Source organism: Oncorhynchus clarkii, chromosome 26 (genome assembly GCF_045791955.1).
Source record: "Oncorhynchus clarkii lewisi isolate Uvic-CL-2024 chromosome 26, UVic_Ocla_1.0, whole genome shotgun sequence".
Lineage (NCBI taxonomy): Eukaryota > Metazoa > Chordata > Actinopteri > Salmoniformes > Salmonidae > Oncorhynchus > Oncorhynchus clarkii.
Genome location: NC_092172.1, coordinates 22,009,258 through 22,029,920, shown reverse-complemented (window position 1 = coordinate 22,029,920; position 20,663 = coordinate 22,009,258). Strand labels below are relative to the sequence as shown.

Sequence of the window (20,663 nt, the reverse complement as noted above, 5' to 3'; positions counted from 1 at the left end):
GGGCAGCACGGCTGGCCCTTAAATGTACACAGGGAGCTAACATTAATAATATGTATGTAAATCTCTCATGGCTCAAAGTGGAGGAGACACTGACTTCATCACTACTTGTTTTTGTAAGAAGTGTTGACACACACACAGTTAACACAGCTGTTCTATAATATACTATTTATTCAACTGTGCGACCAAGACACTATTCACTTTAAATTTGTAACACAGTCATACTTGACATAGCACATTAATCATGAATACTGTATATCCTATTGTGTAGATATCAGTCTTATTACTATGCATATGACTTCCTCTAATGACTTGTTCATTTTGATTGACCTCTGATGAATATTGTTTGATATTGTAATGCCATGTTGAGGGGACAGCACGCAAGTATTTCACTGCACCTTTTATACCTGCTGCCAACTGTGTATGTAACAAATAACATTTCATTTGACACACACACAACAACGTTGTCACACAATGGGTTAGTGACACAGAGAGAGCAATCTGCTGTGGGAATCTTCGTCGCTGGGCGGTGTTCTCTGTCACTGTCACAGTACAGAGCCATCCCTCTCTCAAACACACATTCGGACATGAAGGCAAGCATGCACACACACCCTCCAGAGTCCTAATGTACTCAGACGGTCCCCACAGAAGACAGCCTACACCCCTCATTTTCTCACCATCTTCCTCTCTTTGTTCTGCTCTATCTGACCCCACTCACACACCTCTCTCTCTCTCAGAACAGGAATGGCTGTGCCTGTGACAGCTACAGTTACCTCCATGATGTCCAGTAGTGAGTCCCTCGTCTTTTTAAAGCACACTATACGTCTCATCAGACCCTTTCTAAAGACAGCAGGACTACCCCAGCTCCCTGAGGCTTCCAGGTGATTAGCACTGTGCTGACAGACAGACAGAAACAGAGAAATAAGGGGTTGTCAATGAAAACACAGCTCTTAATGAGCTAAAGGGTTTGTCTTTGTCACTCAGAGACAGCGTGTTTCCTGGGGATGTGGGTGGTGGGAAAAATGGAGGGAGGGACAGTGTCAGAGTCACTGAAGAGAGAAGGAAAAAAGGGAATTAGAGAGAGAGTCTAATCAGATATACTGTATACCCATTACAGGATATCTATCCAACTGTCCCAATAGGTGATGGACCGTGATGTTCACTGTACTTAGACTTGAACAGATTAAAGGATAAACATTTGAAAGTTGAGATCTGGGCTCTTCGCTGGCCATGGCAGAACACTGACATATCTGTCTTGGTGAGACAAAACCGCAACTCTTCAGTGAAGAGCACTTTTTTCCAGTCCTGTCTGGTCCAGCGACGGTGGTTTTGTGCCCATAGGCTACATTGTTGCCGGGGATGTCTGGTGAGGACCTGTCTTTCAACAGACCTACAAGCCCTCAGTCCAGCCGTTCACACAGATAAGCAGGGACCCTGGACATCTTTCTTTTGGTGTTTTTCAGAGTCTGTAGAAAGGCCTCTTTAGTGTCCTAAGTTTTCATAACTGTGACCTTAATTGCCTACCATCTGTAAGCTGTTAGTGTCTTAACGACCATTCCACAGGTGCACGTTCATTAATTGTTTATGTTTCATTGAACAAGCATGGGAAACAGTGTTTAAACCTTTTACAGATCTGTGAAGTTATTTGGATTTTTACTAATTAACTTTGAAAGACAAGGTCCTGAAAAAGGGATGTTTCTTTTTTTGCTGAGTTTAGAACCATAGAGTATATCATATTTCCCAGCATGCTCTATTGCATGGTGATTTTCAGAATTGTTTATTTTAATGTGTTTTTGCATGGACATTGATTGATTGATAAATGCTATGCTACACAAAGATAAATAACGTACATTTTTTGTAAACTAAACCAATTTGTTAATAATTTGACTCATTGCACCCATTACTGATATGGTTGTTCCAGTTTAGACCATTGAGGTAGTATCAGTTGTCCATCTTCCCTACCATGGCAGTCATTCTCAATGCAAATTGCGGGTGATAAAAACATCCATTTGTTGGATATCCTAACTCTGGCTGGATTCCAATAGGAATTGAACATCACTTTGCAAGCCAACATAATGTGACTTGCAAGCCTGATGTGGCCTGTAAACCAGGAGTTTTCTAATAACACTGTTTTTGGGTATAACATGGCCCTCAATGAAAGGTGTTATGATATACTGTATGGTTCTACATAGCACCTTCTAAAACTGTACGGAAGCTCAATTGTCACCTGAAACAATTATCCCTCCTGCTATTCTCCTGTCACTGTTCTGTTCTTCATCTGCCGATAAATCCATCAGATTTTCTATCACCACACACACCTCAGCCCTGTCCAGTCCTGTCCTGTCCTCACATACACAGTAATAGTCACCTCTAAGAGCTCTAATCCTCTGGGAACACACTGGCTGCCAGCCGTCCCCTCTTCCCCCTCACCTTGTGTCACCACGTCCCTTTGCTCAGCTCAGCTTTGCTGGAGGCCTTAGGTTTATTTCTGACAGCCACATTGGACCCAACACAAAGCCGACTTGTAATTGACAGGGTGGCAGGAGGGATAGGGTCTAGGAGGGTGTACGAGGGTGGGAGGTATCTATCAACCCCTGATAAACGTTGATTAGAAGTGCTGTGGTTTGGTACTAGGAAAAAGTATTTCTGAACAGATATTTGTGCATTATTGTGCTTGTGACTGTCTGTGAACTAGCGCACACATATCTTTGGGTGTGTGTGATCTCTCATCACAACATTATCTGTTGCACACGCGCACACACACACACACACACACACACACACACACACACACACACACACAGCTCTCTGCCACCAGTAAAGTGTTTAGGGGTGTTTATTACTCTTTACCTCTGGCTGGCGGCTCTGTGTTGAACTGTTGTAGGGGGTGAGCTGGATGTGCAGGGCATGCCTGAGGCAGCAAAGAAACTTCTCTACATCTCTGTGGACTTAAGTACCGCTTCTATCATCCTTTCCTCATATAGTCATCATCTCCCTTTCCTTGCTATCCCTCTTTCGCTTTTTCATGCTTTTTAGGGACTTCAGTCAGTATTTCTGTTCTCTCTCTTCCTCTATACTCTCTCTTCTCTCTTCTACTTTTCATATTTAGTCATTTAACAGGCACCCTTATCCAGAGTGACTTGCAATCAGTGCATTGATCAACTAAAGGTAGGTAAAACATCACATATCACAGTTATTGCAATTGTGACTTTCTTCGAAATAGTCCCTTCTCTCTGTCCTCCAGTCGTGCTGCCCCGTCAGCTGAGTTCTCAGTGGACCGTACCCGTCACCTGATGTCCTTCCTCACCATGCTGGGACCCAGCCCTGACTGGAACGTGGGGCTGTCTGCAGAGGACCTCTGCACCAAGGAGTGTGGTTGGGCCCAGAGGGTTGTCCAGGATATGATCCCCTGGGATGCAGGCACCGACAATGGGGTCACCTATGAGGTCAGTGACCCCCTCAAAATGTCACAACTGCACGCTCTAATCTTCACACTCTCTCTACCACAGTGATTCTAACCATAACCCTGGAGCGCAAGCCCCAGACATCACTCACACCACCTACTGTATAAAATAACACTTCTTATAGGGCTGGGAGTTCCCAGGGTCAGACTGGTTGAGGAGAGTCTATGACTGCGCTGTGCTGTGTGAGCTCACAGACAGACCTTTGGCTGATCCCTGGGAGTTCACAGACGAACCTGTTGAACTGTTACTCCCCTGTTTGATTTGGCTCGCCCCAACAATGACCTTACTCATATCAAATGTCTGGAGCCTCAGACATACTTACGGTGTACTTGGGTGGAAGAAAGAACACGTTGTGTAAGAACCGGTCAAGAGTTATGAAATGAGGTTGTAGAGTGTTTTATTGTTGAACGGTGTCTATATATTTTAGTGGTCTCTGTTGTTTCAGGAAGCCTGAAGTTGACGTTTGGAGTTGTTAAAACAGCTCCTGGTAACCTCCTGTGGTGTTCTCTCTCACTGTGTGACTCTGCTCTCCACTGGTGTGAAACAGTAGGATGTTTGTAGTGATGTAGCAACCACATTCTGTACATTGTAATTGAATCAGAAGTTCACAGGTGTGAAAGATGTTGATCACCATAACACAACAGCACTTTTACGAAGTGACATGTCAACCCTTCATGTTCAGACTAGTGGATGGCTTGTTTTACAGTGTTGTGCCTTCAGAAGCCCTGTGGCTGTATTTGCTGTGTTAGCCCCCTGCTAGCAGACGTTTGCTGCAGACTAATGACAACAGTTTCACCACATAACCCCATAACTCACAGTGTCCTTGACCAAGATCGATGGATTCATGTTGTTTTAGTGGATGTGGCTTTGTGACTTGTATAATCTAGGTTTGCCAGTCTTAGGAGGCCGTATATTTTTTGTGCTGGGACGAGACTATATTATAGATGTGTTGTATACCTCCATAGTGCACATGAAGAGACCTATTGCAACCTTTCAAGGTTATCTGCAAATACATATTTCATCACTGACATCATGACACTGTTCCTCAATACTACAATGGAACACATATTGACATGAAAAGCAAAGTCATGTATCTATGTTGACTCTTCATTTGTGTGTGTGTGTGTTCTGACCTCCAGTCTCCCAACAAGCCCACAGTCCCTCAGGAGAAGATCCGCCCCCTGACTAGCCTGGACCACCCTCAGAGCCCCTTCTACGACCCTGAGGGGGGCGCCATCACCCCCGTGGCCAGGGTAGTAGTGGAGCGCATCGCCCGAAAGGTCTGTTCATCCAATCATCTCTCTCCATTTCTTCAATTCCTTTGGCTGCTATATCTCTCCCACTTTTGTTGCCTCGATCCTCTTTCTTTGCTCACTTCAATTCCTATTTCCATCCTCTTTCTGTCTCACACTCCTCTTGTTCTTTCCCTCCAGCTGTCACCAACACAACCTGATTTCATGCACGTCAAGGCATGTTTGAGGTTCGCTCTAAGATCTCGAAGCGGTTACAAACATTTGATTATGTGCCTGTGTTCATAACGTTGTTTCGGTATACGACTCGAAATGAGAAGGTAAACAAACAGGACAATGGAACATATTGGTGTATTGAACTAGAGATGTCAACTTAAAATCTTCAGACACTGAGAGGAAGATACATCTTTTTCAGTCAGAAGAAAGTAACTTTATTTTAACTTCCTCTGCATTGTTCCAGTGTCTAACTGAAGACGTTGTGAGTCAATACAGCTGTAGATATAGATGTTAGTTGTATAGGTGCCGTTTGAAGAGAACAGTGTGTTGAACAGTGATGTAAATGTCAGTGGACTATAGCATTTACACAGCATCCAACCTGGCAGACTCAACTGGAATCTCTCCATCTACTCATAGTCTTTATCAATATATTGATCCTCACACACTGAAGCACAATCCTACTATGCCCTCCGACGTACCATCAAACAGGCAAAGCGCTAAGATTGAATCGTACTACACCGGCTCCGACGCTCGTCTTATGTGGCAGGGCTTGCAAACTATTACAGACTACAAAGGGAAGCGCAGTCGCGAGCTGCCCAGTGACCCAAGCCTACCAGACGAGCTAAATCACTTCTATGCTCGCTTCGAGGCATGCATGGAAGTATCAGCTGTGTGATGACGCTCTCCGTAGCCGACGTGAGTAAGACCTTTAAACAGGTCAACAAGGCTGCGGGGCCAGACGGATTACCAGGACGTGTGCTCCGGGCATGTGCTGACCAACTGGCAGGTGTCTTCACAGACATTTTCAACATGTCCCTGATTGAGTCTGTAATACCAACATGTTTCAAGCAGACCACCATAGTCCCTGTCCCCAAGAACACAAAGGAAATCTGCCTAAATGACTACAGACCCGTAGCACTCACATCAGTAGCCATGAAGTGCTTTGAAAGGCTGGTAATGGCTCACATCAACACCATTATCCCAGAAACCCTAGACCCAATCCAATTTGCATCCCGCCCAAACAGATCCACAGATGATGCAATCTCTATTGCATCTACAATGCCCACCTGGACAAAAGGAACACCTATGTGAGAATGCTATTCATTGACTACAGCTCAGCGTTCAACACCATAGTGCCCTCAAAGCTCATCACTAAGCTAAGGATCCTGGGACTAAACACCTCCCTCTGCAACTGGATACTGGACTTCCTGACGGCCCGCCCCCAGGTGATGAGGGTAGGTAGCAACACATCTGCCACGCTGATCCTCAACACTGGAGCTCCCCCAGCGGTGCGTGCTCAGTCCCCTCCTGTACTCCCTGTTCACCCACGACTACGTGGCCAGGCACGACTCCAACATCATTAAGTTTGCAGACGACTCAACAGTGTTAGGCCTGATCACCAACAACGACGAGACAGCCTATAGGGAGGATGTCAGAGTCCTGGCCGGGTGGTGCCAGAACAACAACCTATCCCTCAACGTAACCAAGACTAAGGAGATGATTGGAAAAGGAGGACCGAGCACACCCCCATTCTCATGGACGGGGCTGTAGTGGAGCAGGTTGAGAGCTTCAAGTTCCTTGGTGTCCACATCACCAACAAACTAGAATGGTCCAAACACACCAAGAGAGTCGTGAAGAGGGCATGACAAAGCCTATTTCCCCTCAGGAAACTAAAAAGACGTGGCATGGGTCCTCAGATCCTCAAAAGGTTCTACAGCTGCAACATCGAGAGCTGGTTGCATCCCTGCCTGGTACGGCAACTGCTCGGCCTCCGACCGCAAGGCACTACAGAAGGTAGGGGGCCTCTACACCAGGCGGTGTCAGAGGAAGGCCCTAAAAATTGTCGAAGACCCCAGCCACCCCAGTGGCTGTTCTCTCTAGTCTAGGACCAAAAGGCTTCTCAACTGCTTTTACCCCCAAGCCATAAGACTCCTGAACAGGTAATCAAATGGCTACCGGGCTTTTGGCCCCCCCAACCCCTCTTTTAAGCTGCTGCTACTCTCTGTTTATCATATATGCATAGTCACTTTAACCATACCTACATGTACAGTGCCTTGCGAAAGTATTCGCCCCCCTTGAACTTTGCAACCTTTTGCCACATTTCAGGCTTCAAACATAAAGATATAAAACTGTATTTTTTTGTGAAGAATCAACAACAAGTGGGACACAATCATGAAGTGGAACGACATTTATTGGATATTTCAAACTTTTTTAACAAATCAAAAACTGAAAAATTGGCCATGCAAAATTATTCAGCCCCTTTACTTTCAGTGCAGCAAACTCTCTCCAGAAGTTCAGTGAGGATCTCTGAATGATCCAATGTTGACCTAAATGACTAATGATGATAAATACAATCCACCTGTGTGTAATCAAGTCTCCGTATAAATGCACCTGCACTGTGATAGTCTCAGAGGTCCGTTAAAAGCGCAGAGAGCATCATGAAGAACAAGGAACACACCAGGCAGGGCCGAGATACTGTTGTGAAGAAGTTTAAAGCCGGATTTGGATACAAAAAGATTTCCCAAGCTTTAAACATCCCAAGGAGCACTGTGCAAGCGATAATATTGAAATGGAAGGAGTATCAGACCACTGGAAATCTACCAAGACCTGGCCGTCCCTCTAAACTTTCAGCTCATACAAGGAGAAGACTGATCAGAGATGCAGCCAAGAGGCCCATGATCACTCTGGATGAACTGCAGAGATCTACAGCTGAGGTGAGAGACTCTGTCCATAGGACAACAATCAGTCGTATATTGCACAAATCTGGCCTTTATGGAAGAGTGGCAAGAAGAAAGCCATTTCTTAAAGATATCCATAAAAAGTGTTGTTTAAAGTTTGCCACAAGCCACCTGGGAGACACACCAAACATGTGGAAGAAGGTGCTCTGGTCAGATGAAACCAAAATTGAACTTTTTGGCAACAATGCAAAACGTTATGTTTGGCGTAAAAGCAACACACCATCCCCACTGTCAAACATGGTGGTGGCAGCATCATGGTTTGGGCCTGCTTTTCTTCAGCAGGGACAGGGAAGATGGTTAAAATTGATGGGAAGATGGATGGAGCCAAATACAGGACCATTCTGGAAGAAGACCTGATGGAGTCTGCAAAAGACCTGAGACTGGGACGGAGATTTGTCTTCCAACAAGACAATGATCCAAAACATAAAGCAAAATCTACAATGGAATGGTTCAAAAATAAACATATCCAGGTGTTAGAATGGCCAAGTCAAAGTCCAGACCTGAATCCAATCGAGAATCTGTGGAAAGAACTGAAAACTGCTGTTCACAAATGCTCTCCATCCAACCTCACTGAGCTCGAGCTGTTTTGCAAGGAGGAATGGGAAAAAATTTCAGTCTCTCGATGTGCAAAACTGATAGAGACATACCCCAAGCGACTTGCAGCTGTAATCGCAGCAAAAGGTGGCGCTACAAAGTATTAACTTAAGGGGGCTGAATAATTTTGCACGCCCAATTTTTCAGTTTTTGATTTGTTAAAAAAGTTTGAAATATCCAATAAATGTCGTTCCACTTCATGATTGTGTCCCACTTGTTGTTGATTCTTCACAAAAAAATACAGTTTTATATCTTTATGTTTGAAGCCTGAAATGTGGCAAAAGGTCGCAAAGTTCAAGGGGGCCGAATACTTTCGCAAGGCACTGTACATACTACCTCAATTAGCCCGACTAACCGGTGCCTGTATATAGCCTCGCTACAGTTATAGCCTTGCTACTGTTATTTTTCACTGTTTTTCTACTGTTGTTTTTTTATTTCTTTACTTATCTATTGTTAATCTAATACCTATTTTTTACTTAAAAATTGCTCTGTTGGTTAGGGCCTGTAAGTAAGCACTTGACTGTAAGGTCTACCTACACCTGTTGTATTCGACGCACGTGACAAATAAACTTTAATTTGATATGGAATCGCACACACACAGCAACCGCCCCAGCCTCACACACACAGCAACCCCCCCAGCCCCACACACACAGCAACCCCCCCAGCAACCCCCCCAGCCTCACACACACAGCAACCCCCCAGCCCCACACACACAGCAACCCCCCAGCCCCACACACACAGCAACCCCCCAGCCCCACACACACAGCAATCCCCCCCAGCCCCACACACACAGCAACCCCCCCCAGCCCCACACACACAGCAACCCCACCAGCCCCACACACACAGCAACCCCACCAGCCCCCCACACACACACACACACCCTATCACTCTGATCGTTTGTCACTTGCCCTAAGCAGACCTCTGTTGTTATGACAGCTGAATGCCATTATCAGCATGTCCCCATATCACCTCCCCGTTCGCTAGAAAGTTAAATAACTAAATATGCTAGCTAGATAGCGACAACGTGTATCTGTGAGCTCCAGCGAAGGTGAGAGGATGTATCAGCTGACCTCCCTGTTTACCCCCTTATTTGTCTGAGGCAAACGGAGGATCTTATCACAACAGAGTAGTATGTATTCCACAACGCAGGCCTGTGTTTGTCTGTCCGCAGGGAGAGCAGTGCAACGTCGTGCCTGATAACGTGGATGACATTGTGGCTGATATCGCCCAGGAGGAGAAAGAGGAAGGTCTGTGTCTCTCTTTATCTCTCTCTCCCCTCTGTGTCCCTGTATCTCCCCAACTCTGCCAACAAAGGTTGTAACAGAGGAGCGATAAGCAAGAGAGAGGAGAAAGGCATGTCTCTCGCTCTCTCTCATTCTCCCTCTGCCCATCTCCAGGAGTGTGAGATTAGAACCAGAGCTTGAGAAACAGTTGAATTAGTTAACCCAGTATAATCGTCCTCCATGTTGTCTATCTCTATCTCTATCTCTATCTCTATCTCTCTCTGGAATGCTGCACAGATGGAATCGTAAGCAGATTTGATCAGTAGTGGCATTTTCAATAAATCAGTAATGCTGCATTTGAGATTGTTCCGATTTGAACTTTCACACCTTAACATGTCCCAGGAACAGAGATGTTTGATTTGAGTCAGATCAGTGTTTCAATAGCACATCACTTAGTGAATAGGGGCTTAGGCACTCAACACACACCTGAGGAAACACATAACTAGTTATGACTTTGAACGTTTGTGTTTGTGCCCTTCATTTGATTAATGTCCTTCTCCTCCCTCTCTATCTCTTTCTCTCTCGCTCTCACTCTTCCTCTAAACCCTCCCCTCCTCTGCCACCCTTTCTCTCCCTCCATCCCTCTCTCTGTCTTGCTGTCTCTCTTGTTCCCATTTTCCCTCCCTCCAGACGACACTCCAGAGACATGCATCTACTCCAACTGGTCTCCCTGGTCAGCCTGCAGCTCAGCCACCTGTGACAAGGGCAAAAGGATGAGACAGAGGATGCTGAAGGCCCAGCTGGACCTCAGTGTACCCTGTCCTCACACCCAGGACTTTGAGCCCTGCATGGGGCCCGGCTGCAGCGACGAGGGTCAGTATGTTGGATGTACTAGGCAGCTCATGAGACATGGCGGGGTTTAACCTCAGATTTACAAGCTGATATATTAACCACCCCCGTTACCACCCCCGTTACACAAATGTATATTGACATGAACTCATATAGTGCAATACAATCTAGGATACAATCTGGAAATGTGTATTTCTTGTTGCTGTCTTGGTGTATAAACACCCATCTAAAAACAAACTTCAACATCCGACCAAGTCCCTGTATGAGCTCTAGGAGCTTTATTAGTGTGGACGTCATCTTTGTTAGCATTTCATAGGTTATTGTAAAGAGTCAGACAGGGAAAGGTAAAATCGGGTTTACTGTAGGTCTTTATTGGTGTTGGGTCATCGATAAAGCCCCCAGCTCGTTTGTAGCTCAGCCAATAAAGTTGTAGCAGCATAGAGGTGAGAGGGACACTGTGTTTCTGAGACAAGCCTATAAAATGTGTAATGGGCTAAAGCTGCTGGGAGGCCACAGTGGATACTAAGGCTTTATTAAAAGACATATAACAAGTTATGAGAATACACACAGGGGGCATCACGTCTTTGCTGCTTGCAGTGAAAGACTAATGAATAATAAAATAGGCTTGGGATGTGTGTGTGTGTGTGTGTGTGTGTGTGTATGTGTGGTGGGGGGGGGGGGGTGTAAGGGTCCCGTACACACACACATGGGCTCTTATTCGGGGCTCTTATTCATGATATGCTTATTAATAATGATTCATTAATGATTTGCTCATCTTATTAATGATGAGCTGCTTTATTGAGCAGAATTGAATGAGTCTTTCAGTCTGGAGAGGGAGGGTTTTAGATATAAATCCATGTGAGTCTCACCCAGAACGACTCATATCCTCCCTCCCTCCCACCTGAACATAATGCAACAACAGCAGGGGGTTGTTTTTAATGAGGAGAAACATGTCTGTTGCATAAATGTGTTCACAGCTCATGCATTTTCAAAGCTCTTGGGTAACACTGTAGGTACAGGCGTACTGGTACAAGCTCTTGGGTAACACTGTGGGTACAGGTGTACTGTTACAAGCTTTTGGGTAACACTGTGGGTACAGGCGTACTGGTACAAGCTTTTGGGTAACACTGTGGGTACAGGCGTACTGGTACAAGCTTTTGGGTAACACTGTGGGTACAGGCATACTGGTACAAGCTTTTGGGTAACACTGTGGGTACAGGCGTACTGGTACAAGCTTTTGGGTAACACTGTGGGTACAGGCGTACTGGTACAAGCTTTTGGGTAACACTGTGGGTACAGGCGTACTGGTACAAGCTCTTCGGTAACACTTTGGGTACAGGCATACTGGTACAAGCTTTTGGGTAACACTGTGGGTACAGGTGTACTGTTACAAGCTTTTGGGTAACACTGTGGGTACAGGCATACTGGTACAAGCTTTTGGGTAACACTGTGGGTACATGCATACTGGTACAAGCTGTAGGGTAACCCTATAGGTACAGGCGTACTGGTACAAGCTTTTGGGTAACACTGTGGGTACAGGCGTACTGGTACAAGCTTTTGGGTGACACTGTGGGTACAGGCGTACTGGTACAAGCTCTTGGGTAACACTGTGGGTACAGGCGTACTGGTACAAGCTTTTGGGTAACACTGTGGGTACAGGCGTACTGTTACAAGCTCTTGGGTAACACTGTGGGTACAGGCATACTGGTACAAGCTCTTGTAATGGCCATGAGCTGACATGGATGCTCATAGACTCCTACTGTCTTATTATGATAAATGAAACTAACAGAAGGTCCCATGATGTAGATGCATTATACACTGGTTGATTATATAAAGTATGATGTGGCTACTAACACTGTAACGACATTAAAATCTTGAATGCAACTCAAATGCCATATCTGACTGTGACCTTCTGCACTTTGCCCCTGACCTCTCAGAAGGGTCCACCTGCACGATGTCAGAGTGGATCACCTGGTCTCCGTGCAGCATGTCATGTGGGATGGGCCTGCGGTCCAGGGAACGCTACGTCAAGCAGTTCCCTGACGATGGCTCTGTGTGTACCTTGCCTACTGAGGAGAACGAGAAGTGTATTGTGAACGAGGAATGCAGTGAGTAGCTTTAACCCCTGAAATCAATGGTTCACAAAGTCATTATCACAAACATTGCTGCATTTACCAAAGTTTTAGTTTGTAATCAGGTGAACAAACATTTTCCGAGGTATAGGAAACTTTTGATTAATCTGTGTATGCACTTTTCATACAAACAAATCTATGTATTTCTATGCTGTAGATAAATGAGGCTCATTGTGTGCATCAATTCACAGTGGAAGAGCATCTGCTAAATTATTCAAATGTACTGTTCAAACTATTAGGATGATGTATAATTATGCCTGATTACAGGACAAAGTAATACATATGTGGATTAAGTTCTGTCTCTCCCATTGAACACACCCACTCCCCTTCTTATTCGCTCCTCCTCTTCCCTTCCCCCTCTCCGCCTTTTCCCCTCTTAACTGTCTGATCACCCCTCTCCCTCTCTTTAGCCCCCAACAGTTGTCTGGTGACAGAGTGGGGTGAGTGGGACTCCTGCAGTGCCACCTGTGGGCTGGGCATGAAGAGAAGGGAACGCATGGTGAAGATGCCTCCCCCGGACGGCTCCATCTGTGGGGCTGAGGTGCTGGAGGTGGAGAAGTGCATGATGCCAGAGTGTCGTGAGTAACACACACACACGCACTCACACATACGCACTCAAACATACGCACTCAAACATACGCACTCACACACACACACACATACTCACACGCACGCACTCACACTCACACAGATAAGCATAAGCAGGCTTATACAAACAAACATACACATGCACACACACGCTCATCTGTACACACACCTGTACACTTACACACACCACAACAAATGCCAACTGCATGAAATCAGATAGACACTGTGTGTGACACTGATTCTGTGTGTGCACAGACACCATTCCCTGTATGCTGTCTCCGTGGTCTGACTGGAGTGACTGCAGTGTTACGTGTGGGAAGGGCATGCGGACGAGGCAGCGCGTGCTCAAGTCTCCTGTGGAGCTGGGAGAGTGTATAGAGGACCTGGAGCAGGTGGAGAAGTGCATGCTGCCAGAGTGTCGTAAGGAACACACCCACACACACACACACACACTGGAGCGAACCTACTTTATTCATGTGTGGACACACCAACTGAAACAGTACTGCACATGTGTAATTCATGATAATGCTGATTAGTATCTTCATTGTGCAACCTAACATCCATCTGCTTATAATACTCTCCCTATCATATCCAAATGCATACACACTTAAAAGACACTTGGCTTGTTAGGGTGTACACATCTGGTTGACATCTGCGTTAGGAGTGCCCATAGACTCATCTCCAGCCCAAACTCTCCCAGATAGGTTTATCATGGGAATAACCTGGTGGGTAATTAGCTGGTTTATATGAGAGGGAACAGCTTCCTCAAGCTGCTCCTCCATTGGAAACCAGAAGTGCCCATGTGCTCTTACATTTAAGCCTGACTTAATCGGTTATATACAGTTGAAGTCGGAAGTTTACATACACCTAGGATGGAGTCATTAAAACTTGTTTTTCAACCACTCCACAAATTTCTTGTTAACAAACTATAGTTTTGGCAAGTCGGTTAGGACATCTACCTTGTGCATGACACAAGTACAGTGCCTTGCGAAAGTATTCGGCCCCCTTGAACTTTGCGACCTTTTGCCACATTTCAGGCTTCAAACATAAAGATCTAAAACTGTATTTTTTTGTGAAGAATCAACAACAAGTGGGACACAATCATAAAGTGGAACGACATTTATTGGATATTTCAAACTTTTTTAACACATCAAAAACTGAAAAATTGGGCGTGCAAAATTATTCAGCCCCCTTAAGTTAATACTTTGTAGCGCCACCTTTTGCTGCGATTACAGCTGTAAGTCGCTTGGGGTATGTCTCTATCAGTTTTGCACATCGAGAGACTGAACATTTTTCCCATTCCTCCTTGCAAAACAGCTCGAGCTCAGTGAGGTTGGATGGAGAGCATTTGTGAACAGCAGTTTTCAGTTCTTTCCACAGATTCTCGATTGGATTCAGGTCTGGACTTTGACTTGGCCATTCTAACACCTGGATATGTTTATTTTTGAACCATTCCATTGTAGATTTTGCTTTATGCTTTGGATCATTGTCTTGTTGGAAGACAAATCTCCGTCCCAGTCTCAGGTCTTTTGCAGACTCCATCAGGTTTTCTTCCAGAATGGTCCTGTATTTGGCTCCATCCATCTTCCCATCAATTTTAACCATCTTCCCTGTCCCTGCTGAAGAAAAGCAGGCCCAAACCATGATGCTGCCACCACCATGTTTGACAGTGGGGATGGTGTGTTCAGAGTGATGAGCTGTGTTGCTTTTACGCCAAACATAACGTTTTGCATTGTTGCCAAAAAGTTCAATTTTGGTTTCATCTGACCAGAGCACCTTCTTCCACATGTTTGGTGTGTCTCCCAGGTGGCTTGTGGCAAACTTTAAACGACACTTTTTATGGATATCTTTAAGAAATGGCTTTCTTCTTGCCACTCTTCCATAAAGGCCAGATTTGTGCAATATACGACTGATTGTTGTCCTATGGACAGAGTCTCCCACCTCAGCTGTAGATCTCTGCAGTTCATCCAGAGTGATCATGGGCCTCTTGGCTGCATCTCTGATCAGTCTTCTCCTTGTATGAGCTGAAAGTTTAGAGGGACGGCCAGGTCTTGGTAGATTTGCAGTGGTCTGATACTCCTTCCATTTCAATATTATCGCTTGCACAGTGCTCCTTGAGATGTTTAAAGCTTGGGAAATCTTTTTGTATCCAAATCCGGCTTTAAACTTCTTCACAACAGTATCTCGGACCTGCCTGGTGTGTTCCTTGTTCTTCATGATGCTCTCTGCGCTTTTAACGGACCTCTGAGACTATCACAGTGCAGGTGCATTTATACGGAGACTTAATTACACACAGGTGGATTGTATTTATCATCATTAGTCATTTAGGTCAACATTGGATCATTCAGAGATCAACACTGAACTTCTGGAGAGAGTTTGCTGCACTGAAAGTAAAGGGGCTGAATAATTTTGCACGCCCAATTTTTCAGTTTTTGATTTGTTAAAAAAGTTTGAAATGTCCAATAAATGTCGTTCCACTTCATGATTGTGTCCCACTTGTTGTTGATTCTTCACAAAAAAATACAGTTTTATATCTTTATGTTTGAAGCCTGAAATGTGGCAAAAGGTCGCAAAGTTCAAGGGGGCCGAATACTTTCGCAAGGCACTGTAGATTTTCCAACAGTTGTTTACAGACAGATTATTTCACTTATATTTCACTGTATCACAATTCCAGTGGGTTTACATACACTAAGTGCCTTTAAACAGCTTGGAAAATTCCAGAAAATGATGTCATGGCTTTAGAACCTTCTGATAGGCTAATTGACATAATTTGAGTCAATTGAAGGTGTACCTGTGGATGTATTTCAAGGCCTACATTCATGGGAAAATCAAAATAAATTAGCCAAGACCTCAGAAAAAAAATTGTAGACCTCCACAAGTCTGGTTCATCCATGGGAGCAATTTCCAAACGCTTGAAGGTATCACGTTCATCTGTACAAAGACTAGTATGTAAGTATAAACATCATGGGACCACGCAGCCATCCTTCCGCTCAGGAAGGAGACGTCTCCTAGAGATGAACGTTCTTTGGTGCGAAAAGTGCAAATCAATCCCAGAACAACAGCAAAGGACCTTGTGAAGATGCTGGAGGAAACAGGTACAAAAGTATCTATATCCACAGTAAAACCAGTCCTCTATCAACATAACCTGAAAGTCCACTCAGGAAGGAAAAAGCCACTGCTCCAAAACCGCCATAAAAAAAAGCCAGACTACGGTTTGCAACTGCAAATGGGGACAACGATCGTACTTTTGGGAGTCCTCTGGTCTGATGAAACAAAAATAGAACTGTTTGGTTATAATGACCATCATTATATTTGGAGGAAAAAGGGGGAGGCTTGCAAGCCGAAGAACATCATCCCATCCATGAAGCATGGGGGTGGCAGCATCATGTTGTGGATGGTGCTTTGCTGCAGGAGAGACTGGTGCACTTCACACAATAGATGTCATCATGAGATAGGAAAATTACATGGATATATAGAAGCAGCATCTCTAGACATCAGTCAGGAAGATAAAGCTTGGTCGCAAATGGGTCTTCCAAATGGACAAGGATCCCAAGCATACTTGCAAAATGTTCTATGGACAACAAAGTCAAGGTATTTGAGTGACCATCAAAAAACCCTGACCTCAATCCTATAGAAAATGTGTGGGCAGAACTGAAAATGTGTTTGCGAGCAAGGAGGCCTACAAACCCAACTCAGTTACACCAGCTCTGTTAGGAGGAATGGGCCAAAATTCACCCAACTTATAGTGGGAACCTTGTGGAAGGCTACCCAAAACATTTGACCCAAGTAAAACAATTTAAAGGCAATGCTACCAAATACTAATTGAGTGTATATAAACTTCTGACCCACTGGGAATTTGATGAAAGAAATAAAAGCTGAAACAAATCATTCTCTCAACTATTACTCTGACATTTCACACTCTTAAAATATTGTGGTGATCCTAACTTACCTGAGACAGGGAATTAATACTTGGATTAAATGTCAGGAATGTGAATAACTGAATTTAAATGTATTTGGCTAAGGTGTATGTAAACTTCCGACTTCAACTGTATATTCTAGTCAGGTACGGGACTGGCAGACACATTACCATAGGAAAATACTCTCTTTCTCCTCTCCTTTCTCCTGTTCCCTAGAAAATGAGGGAGCTAATTTAAGGGCTGTATTGTGAAGAAATTGATTAAAAGGCAGAAATAACCAGCTTTAACTTCGGCACACATGTCATTGTATTAGGGTGAAAAAGCTTGTTAACTGGTCTTCCCTCAGTCTTAGTGAGGGGATAAAGCTGGCCGTATAATTCTGGCCAGCCCTAATCATCCTTGCAGTTCTTTAAGAATGTTCCCGTTATGGACATAAGTCAGAGAATTTGTTTCCAGGGGATTCATATTGTGTTATGTTTAGAATAAGGAACACTAATGCAAAGTCATGAGGTGTATCTACAAGCTTTCTTCCCATATTAACTCTTCACCTTTCTTACTACACCCTATCCCCCTCGTCATTATCTCCCATCCCCCCTCTCTTCTGTCTCTCTTACTCCCTCTCTCTCTCTCTCTCTCTCTCTGTACAGCGACAGACTGTATGGTGTCAGAGTGGACGGAGTGGTCTGAGTGTAACAAATCCTGTGGTAAAGGTCACATGATAAGGACACGCATAGTGAAGCTGGAGCCCCAGTTCGGAGGGGACTCGTGTCCCGAGACAGTACAGAGGAAGAAGTGTAAGATCAGGAAGTGTAACCGCGATGATGGCCAGGGCCAGGTCAACAGCGACGAGAAGAAACGACGCAAGGAGGCGAGGGAGAAGAGGAGGAGCAAACAGGGGGGTCCACAGGGGGAGGAGACCATGTCACCTGCTGAACACCCAGGTTGGTGGGACTCATTATCACCACCATAACCATTGTTAGCAGCAGTGTTATAGTCATTATCATTTGCATCATCATCAACTATGTAATCATCATCACTGTCATCACATATCATAGTAAGCTAGAGTGTGGATACATGCACACAATAATGTGATTATTGTGGATAGTCAGGTTAATATAATAGTTTGATTAAAATGTTTACATGCAATGCAAGAAGAAGGATTTCCCTAATAACTCTGTTTACATGGACACTTCTGAAATCAGGCTGCCTGATGTTCTACCACGGCGAACATGTTATTTGTGAGAAGCATATTTGAGAAGCATATTTGATTCTGAGTTGGGACATATAAAGTTTGTATGTGAAAACTACTTCTAAGACACGTACATTCAGTTGTTCCGAACACACTTTACTCGCTCTAAAGAGGGAGGCACTCGGCTGGTGCTATCACATTCACAGATCAAATACACCGCTGGCACGCCGATTAAGGTGTTTACATGTCCTAATAATGACTTATTTCTTTTGACATTACCCCGATTAAGATGAGCAGAGGAATTTGTTTACATGACTATTGAATATTCTGCACACTGCCATAACCAGTTTAATATTGCATATGTGTTCATATTGCATTAGTGTGCATGTAAATGTACTAATAGAAAACTAAATCACAGTCAGGTTTGATAGTCAGTATCTTCAATATGATCATTGCTATTCTTTAACATGGAACAATTTTCAATGAAATTGTATAAACTCTCTCTCTCCTTCTCATCAGGTTGTAAGATGAGGCCGTGGTCCAGCTGGACGGACTGTACCAAGCTGTGTGGCGGGGGGATCCAGGAGCGGCTCATGACAGCCAAAAAGAGGCTTAAGAGCGCCCAGCTCCCCAGCTGCAAGGACAGGAAGGAGATCCGAGCGTGTAACGTGTACCCCTGCTAGATGGACCAAGGTGGGCAGGACGGGGATGGGATGGGTACGGAGTGGGTGGAGGTTGCCCATAAACACTGGTGTGAGCTCAGTTGTTTTCCCCTCTGACAGTTCAGGTTAGGATTGGGGATTGTAAACTGATCCTAGATCTGTGCCTATGGGCAAGTTGGTTATGGGACGGAGCGTGAGGTGGCATAGTGTCACTCAATGATCCAATGCACTCTGTTTAGGGCTGGCAAGGACCTTAATCTCTCTTGGTTTAATCCAGGGTTGAGTCTGAAGATTCTAGATTGGGAGTTGAAGATTCTAGATTTGGGAAGGTACACTGGTTCTGTATATACCTCTAGTCAGAGGTTGGAAAGAGTTTGGCAAATTCTGAAATGACCCATCCTTCCAGGTCAATGGTCATGGGTTATTTTACAAGAAGGAAGGAAGGAATTCCCTTGGTCTCTTCTCGAGCCTAAAACAAACAGCCATTTTGAGAGAGGATCTAGGCTAGGCTTCCCCAAATAACGCCTAGCCTATGATGAACCTGACTGATTTCCCTCTGTGTGTACAATAAACTAGCTCTGTTACATATAGAATTCTTCTGCAAGATTACTGTAAACTTGTTGTGGTATAATATTCTTGAATAATGATAATGATGAAAACACCAATTGATTTAATAAGCGATAGTACTGTTAGGCTATATCCTGTAGTATCCTCTTTGGCAGTGTATATTATCCCAGAACTTAAAGCACAGTTACCCAGCCATTCCAGCATTTTTATAATCCTTCAGAAAAAAAAACATGTTTCTAGGATCAAGAAATCTCCTGTATGACTTTTTACTCAGCTGTACTACTGTTCATGTAGACACACCGCAACGGAAATCTCTATGATTTTGTGCATTGTTATTATAAGATAATTTTTATTTTTTTTTGCTGTGGATTTTTTGATAACAATATCACCCAAGAGTCTTACCCAAGTCTTGTGTAGGTGTTTTTTACGTGTCTTTATGTGTCTTTTTCCTCTGCTCCTCTAACATATTCATATTTTGGAATATATCACCTTTACAATAAAAGTAAATGTTAGAAATTGTCATATGGATGTTGATTTTTGTTTGAATAGCATTTAAATTGAGGTAAATGTTTGCACACAATACATAAACCAATGCATTTCATACTCTTGGCCACTAGATGGAGACTATAAGCTGATTAGAAGTGAGTTCTTTTTGGTTTGACAGGTGGAGTCAGTACACCAGTAGGTGCCATCTAAGCCTGTGCTATTTCAATACACTTTGGTCATACATAGTACTGTAACAGCATACTTGATTATCATGACCCATTTTTCTCAACCCATAACCAGAGACATGTGAGTGTCTAGGCAGGGAGCTGCATAAGCAGCACTGTAACACTGGTCTGCAAAAGGGTGCGCTTCCCGGTGATGCAGTACATACACACATTGACCAGATGGTGGCAGAAGATACCTATTTAGTGTTGAGCCTTGAAGTCTTGAGGGTTTTATTATTTTTTGCCTTCGGGCAACACTGTGATTAGTGCTGAGTGTGTGTAAAAGGTCCACATATTAGGCCACTTCACTCTGTCAGAAATGTATGGAAATCCAACATCAGTCTCATACAGTGAGACATGTGCCAACGTTTGGACCTAGACACAGTCATGAGGGCCATGTTCAGTATCCAAACATTAGGAAACGCTGTAGATAGAAATGTCATGAGTAGAGCTGATATGATTCCTTATTCTACATGTCAGAGAGGCATGTTTGTTCTACATGCTATATTTCTACATGCTATCTGAAAGTTGTACAACGATGTGCCTTGCTGAATGTACCCAGGTTGC

General features: G+C 44.2%; 1 protein-coding gene across 2 annotated transcripts in view; it reads left to right on the top strand.

The window, feature by feature from the left end:
* LOC139385000 (spondin-1-like) overlaps positions 1-19,908 on the top strand; it is a 138,669-nt gene extending 118,761 nt beyond the window's left edge. The window contains exons 8-16 of one of the 2 annotated variants that reach the window (XM_071129968.1): positions 3,242-3,443; positions 4,601-4,741; positions 9,431-9,506; positions 10,173-10,355; positions 12,269-12,439; positions 12,874-13,041; positions 13,307-13,471; positions 17,616-17,909; positions 18,677-19,908. In XM_071129968.1, the coding sequence (XP_070986069.1) occupies positions 3,242-3,443; positions 4,601-4,741; positions 9,431-9,506; positions 10,173-10,355; positions 12,269-12,439; positions 12,874-13,041; positions 13,307-13,471; positions 17,616-17,909; positions 18,677-18,840 (1,564 nt within the window). In that variant the 3' untranslated portion in view covers positions 18,841-19,908. Of the gene's footprint in view, positions 1-3,220; positions 3,444-4,600; positions 4,742-9,430; positions 9,507-10,172; positions 10,356-12,268; positions 12,440-12,873; positions 13,042-13,306; positions 13,472-17,615; positions 17,910-18,676 lie in introns of both variants that reach the window. The other variant, XM_071129967.1, reaches the window with a different exon arrangement.
* Positions 19,909-20,663: the final 755 nt, after the last annotated feature.